The sequence below is a fragment of the Perognathus longimembris genome, chromosome 8 (genome assembly GCF_023159225.1).
Source record: "Perognathus longimembris pacificus isolate PPM17 chromosome 8, ASM2315922v1, whole genome shotgun sequence".
NCBI classification, from domain to species: Eukaryota; Metazoa; Chordata; class Mammalia; order Rodentia; family Heteromyidae; genus Perognathus; species Perognathus longimembris.
In genome coordinates this window covers 1753215-1758552 of record NC_063168.1, presented here as the reverse complement: position 1 = coordinate 1758552, position 5338 = coordinate 1753215, and the positions used below count along the sequence as shown (strand labels likewise).

The 5338-nt window shown below is 57.4% G+C and overlaps 1 protein-coding gene across 1 annotated transcript; it reads right to left on the bottom strand.

Annotated features, from left to right (window-relative positions):
• Window positions 1-3476: 3476 nt before the first annotated feature.
• LOC125356797 (UV excision repair protein RAD23 homolog B-like) lies at window positions 3477-4693 on the bottom strand. Its single transcript, XM_048353503.1, has 2 exons — window positions 4546-4693; window positions 3477-4459 (listed from the first exon to the last, which is right to left on the bottom strand). The coding sequence occupies exons 1-2, from the start codon at window positions 4691-4693 to the stop codon at window positions 3477-3479; spliced, it is 1131 nt and encodes a 376-aa protein (XP_048209460.1).
• Between the last annotated feature and the right edge of the window lie 645 nt (window positions 4694-5338).

Genomic DNA, 5338 nt, shown 5'->3' with positions numbered 1-5338 from the left:
GCTTGGGAGCCCCGTGCGTGATGATCACGGCGCCCCTCCGCCCTTCCCTCCCCCTCTTCCTCTCGCAGGGCTGCCGGTCGGTGGGTGAGCGTCCCTCGCTCCTTCCCAGGCCCCCACGAGGCCAGCACACCCTGGGGTCAACACCCAGTCGCTTGGCAGGCGCTGCTCCTCGTCACTCACTTTAATTAGGAGGCATCCAGCGCTCTTTCCCTTCCGCCCCTGGAGTCCCTCCCTCCCTCCCTCCCTCCCTCCCTCCCTCCCTCCCTCCCTCCGCCCATTGGCCTCCGGCACGGATGAGCAGCTGTCAGTCAGGCCCAGCGGGCATCGGCGGTGCTGGGCAGCCAGAGCGCAGAGGCCACAGCGCCGCTCCCGTCCATGTTTCTGAGCGTCCCTAAGCCTCGCCGCCCCTCCGCCGGGGACCGCGCCCCAGCACTCGGCCAGAGGTGACCCAAGCGTTCCGGCCAAAGCTCAACAGAGAGGCATGCCAAGGCCCCGTCTTCCAAGCCCCTCCAGGCCCTGCCCTGCTCCAGGCAAACATGCCGGAGTCTTGACCCCTCGAAGCAGACGCCGTGCCCCGGCGCCCAGTCCCTCCCACTCCCTGCAGGCCTGAGCCAAATGACTGTGCTCCACGCCCCTTTCCCGGGCCTCAGCTCACCAGCCAGACCCAAGAGGCACCAATGCGTCACGTGATGTGCGGTAGCTCCCCCCCCCCTTGCCCCCTCTTCCCACCCCCACGGGTGTCTTTCAATATGCATGCATCCTTAAAACAGCCAGAACGAGGCCCTGTAATGCTAGCTACTCTGGAGGCTTAGATCTGAGGTTCATGGTTCAAAGCCAGCCTGGGCAGGAAAGTCTGAAAGACACTGATCTCCAATGAACCACCAGAAAACCGGAAGTGGCGCTGTGTCTCAAAGTGGTAAATCGCTAGCCTTAAGCGGAAGAGCTCAGGGACAGCGCCCAGAATTCAAGCCCCCCCCCCCCCGCCCCACCACCAGGAAAAAAAGAAAACCAACCAGAATGAGCAGATCTGGTCTTAAAAATAGGGTTGGAAGCCTGGTGACTCATACCTGTAATCCTAGCTACACGGGAGGCTGAGATCTGAGGATTGTGGTTTGAAACCAACCAGGGTGAGAAAGTCTGTGAGACTCTGATCTCCAATAAACTACTCAGAAAAAGCTGAAAGTGGCACTGTGGCTCAAGTGATCCAGCACTAGCCTGGAACTAAAGAAGCTGAGGAACAGCACCCAGGCCCTGAGATCAAGCCCCAGGACTGGCAAAAACAAACAAAAATCCCCAGGTTTGCAAGTCAGGCTCTGGGGGCTCATGCCTGTAATCCTAGCTACTATAGAAATACAAATCTGAGGCTCTGGTTCAAAGCCAGCCCAGAAAGTGCTTGAGACTTTTTTTTTTGGGGGGGGGGCCAATCCTGGGGCTTGAACTCGGGATCTGGGTACTGTTCTAGAGCTTCAGTGCTCAAGGCTAGCACTGTACCACTTGGAGGTACAGCTCCACTTCCAGCATTTCGTGGTTAATTGGAGATGAGAGTTATTGTTATATGGTAAACTGAGAAGCCACATTTTGAAGGCCCAAATCTTGGGAGTCTTAATTGAGCATTAGCAGTCTGCAGGTAGCCGGTTGTTACCAGAGAGGAAAGATAGAACAAAAACTATATTAACACACCAATCCAGCCCCAGTGGAGAGCTGACTTGGGACGCCATGGTGACCGGAGACGGGCCAGGAGCCAGGACACAGGGCGCGAACACGCAGACGGGAGGTGTGGCCTGAGCCGTCTTCTGAATGGTATCCATCCTATTATCTGCAGTTTTGCTGTCCAAGAAGAAAAGCTCCATACCACCGTGTGCTGCCACTTCCCAGAGGAAAGGCGCAGGGCTAGCTACTGTCCCCTCCGTTTCCAGTTCTCGCTACGTGCTGAGCAATAAGGTGGCAAGGAGAATATTCCATTTCCCCACCTGAAATGTCCCTCCCTCTTCCCAACTCATTGCTCTGCCTTGAACGATGTACATCACAATCCTCCCTTTCCTCTCCCAAGACCTCATGCATGACCCGTTATAAAACACGCAAGTAACACAAAGTCCAAACGTCTATCCCCTGGTGGGGTAAACACATGGAAATTAGGCATGGTACATTGCGAAGGAAAATCACAGTTTCATTTACTTTTATGAGACAGATTATGAGCGCATGACGAAAACGCTTAGGAGTGATCACCAAACGGCACCAAGGATATTTCAAGAGATTACACAGGGAGATCTGTACAAATTCATATTCTTAGTACCAGATGGTAGAAAAAATATTATTTCTTTAATAGTCTTGTTTATATCCAGGAAAACAGATTTGATAAGCTGAACAAGTAGATACCCACCTCCTTGCTTTAAATGATCAAATAACAATTCCAATGAAGGAGGTCCTAAAGAAAAAAAAACTAGGATGAAAAAAATCCAAATAAAGGTCAACACTTACTAAGATGGTCCTTTTTTAAAATGCCATGAAGTATCTTGATTACATATTTTCCAAAGAACCTTTCCATCCACAAACAAACAAGAAACGTAAACAGGAAAATAACTTGCCTATACTTGTACAGCTTCTCAAATCACGTTAGAAGGGTCTCACATTCAATCATCAGGAAATTTCAAAGTAGCAGTAACTGTTTTCATTTTAAGAAACAGTTCCCTTTCTCCCCTCCCCCGCCCCATGTTTAACATGAAGGAATGGGCTTCCTTATGCGTCAGTTTTATACCTAGAAGAAGCAACAACAATAACCACCAATAATATGGCTTTTTTTTTTTTTTTTTTTGGCCAGTCCTGGGCCTTGGACTCAGGGCCTGAGCGCTGTCCCTGGCTTCCTTTTGCTCAAGGCTAGCACTCTACCACTTGAGCCACAGCGCCACTTCTGGCCGTTTTCTGTATATGTGGTGCTGGGGAATCGAACCCAGGGCTTCATGTATACAAGGCAAGCACTCTTGCCACTAGGCCATATCCCCAGCCCAATCTGGCATTTCTGTTCCACATTTTTTTTTTCAGTTTCAAAAAGCCATTATCCAGTGTTGCCATGAAATATACTGTAAATTCTAGGTCAAAAAGAGTCTTTGGGGAGCCAACAGTAAGCCAAAGAAATTAAAGCAGACCATTGCACTAAACATCTGGATCTAGTACCCTAAAAAGAGTGAACCTAGGAAAAGTTGGCTACTGTTTGGAAGAAATAAAGACCTGCAGAGGCTGATTTTTTTTTTGCTTGCATATTTTATACACGGTATGGATTTGCGGCACCTGCTGATTGAAGCGGACGTGCACTGTGTTTACCCCTGACCCGTGTCCTAGCCCTTCCTCCCCACCCCCAGCCACCTACACCCTGCGCCACCACCCTCGGCGGACTCCATGAGCCCGTCACCCCGGGCCATCCCGTGGACGAAGGTGGCCTGCTGCACCCGTGTGAAGTGTGACATGCAAAAGCGTCCCTTTTAGTCTTCATCCAAGTTCTCCTGTAGGAGAAGATCGGCGGCCAAATCCTCATTCTTCTCGCAAGCAAGATGAGCTTGCATGGCCAGTCTTCGGGGGACGCCCAGGGCCCGGAGGCGGTGGACAGCCGCCGCCTCCTCCTCGGGCGCTGGCTGTGGGCGGCTGGGGCGCCCGGCTCCGGATCCCGTCCTCCCCGTCCTCCCGGCGGCTTCCTGGGCGGGCTCCCTGGGCGTCCGGGTGAACGGCCCCCGGGGCTGTCCGAGTCGCTGGGCGGATGGAGGGTCCTCCGGGCCCGGCTGCTGGAGGAGAGCTTGGAGCAGGGAGGCCTCCTGCTGAAAACGCCGCTGCATCTGCTGCAACAGGGGCCGGGTCGGCGGGCGCTGGACGGGGCGGCCCCGGGGCCCGGCGGAGGCGGCGGGGGGCCCAGGGCGGCCCGCTGGGGGAGGGCCTCCCGCCGCCCCGTCGGGGTGGAAACCGGCTCTCGGGGCTACGACGGCCCTCTCTCCCGCCCAGCCCACGGACGCGCCCTCGGGCTCCATGTTTTCAAAAGTCTGGCCGATGGCAAGCTCCAGCCGGCGCAGGGCCGCTTCCAGAAGCGAGGGCAGGGGGGGGTCTCCCGCGGCGCCGCGGGTGGGTGCGGGGCTCCGAGCCCCCGCCGTCCCCGCCGGCTGGACGGCAGGCTTCTCCCGCCGCCGAGCGGGGGCCGCGGACGCCGGGGCGGCCGTCGGAGCCGCAGCCTGGGCCCCCCCGGTGCTGGCTGGGGAGCTGGCTGCGGCGCGGGGGCCGAGCTGGGTGCTCGAGTCGGAGTGGTCGCGGGGGCCGGGCTGGGTGCTCGAGTCGGAGTGGTCGCGGGGGCCGGGCTGGGTGCTCGAGTCGGAGTGGTCGCGGGGGCCGGGCTGGGTGCTCGAGTCGGAGTGGTCGCGGGGGCCGGGCTGGGTGGTCGAGGCGCAGCCGGTGCCGACGGTGATGGTGACGCCGTCGCGGCCTCGGGTTTTGTCACCATGATCACCGCGAGGCCTCTCTCCTCCATCTTGTATTCCCTGAGCGCAGCGCCGTCGCTGAGGATTTTACCCGCGTAGATCAACTTCTGAGCGGCGGCCGGGAAGGCGCCGCCCCCCCTCTCAGCCGCGATCTTCTCCTTCAGGTCCCTCACCGTCCCCTCGGGGTCCACGTCCACCCGGAAGGTCTCCCACTTTAAGGTCTTCACGGTGACCCGCATGGCGGCCGAGCGCGCGGGCCCTGCGGAGGGAGGACCACCGTGCGGCCCTGCCCGGGCCCCTTCCCGGCCGCCCGCTCCCCTCCCCTCCCCGCCCACCTTCTTATCCATCCGCTTCCGGGGTGATCCCCCAGCTGTACCCCATCAGCCCCTGATTACAAGCGAGCTGCAGGATCCCTTGTTACAGCAGCTGGGAGCGCTTTGGGCTGAATCCCCTAAACTCACATGCTGAAGTCACACACACACACTCACTCACACACACACACACACACACGCACGCACACTCCCCTTAGAATCACTGAGGAGATCCCCGTGGGGAGACTAGTTGTTTTGTGTGCGGCACGACCGTAGCGGGAACTGAAGGACACGGAGCGGACTTTGCGCGTTCATACTGGAAAAGGGAAAGGGGACAAAGTGGCTGGAAAGTGAAACTCCCAGAAACAAAGAGCTAAGGGGAGTGACCCAGCACCAGCGAGGGGACAGCCCGGAGACCCCCGCCAAGCAGGCGTGGAAAGGGCTTCCTTCCCCATTCTCATCTGCAACCTGCTTGCAAGTCTCCATCGTTCTTGGGGCCCAGTGTTTCTTGGAAAAGATTCCCACTGGATCGCTTCCCGAAAAGCCCAGGTGTTCCCGGTTTCCCTGTCTGGA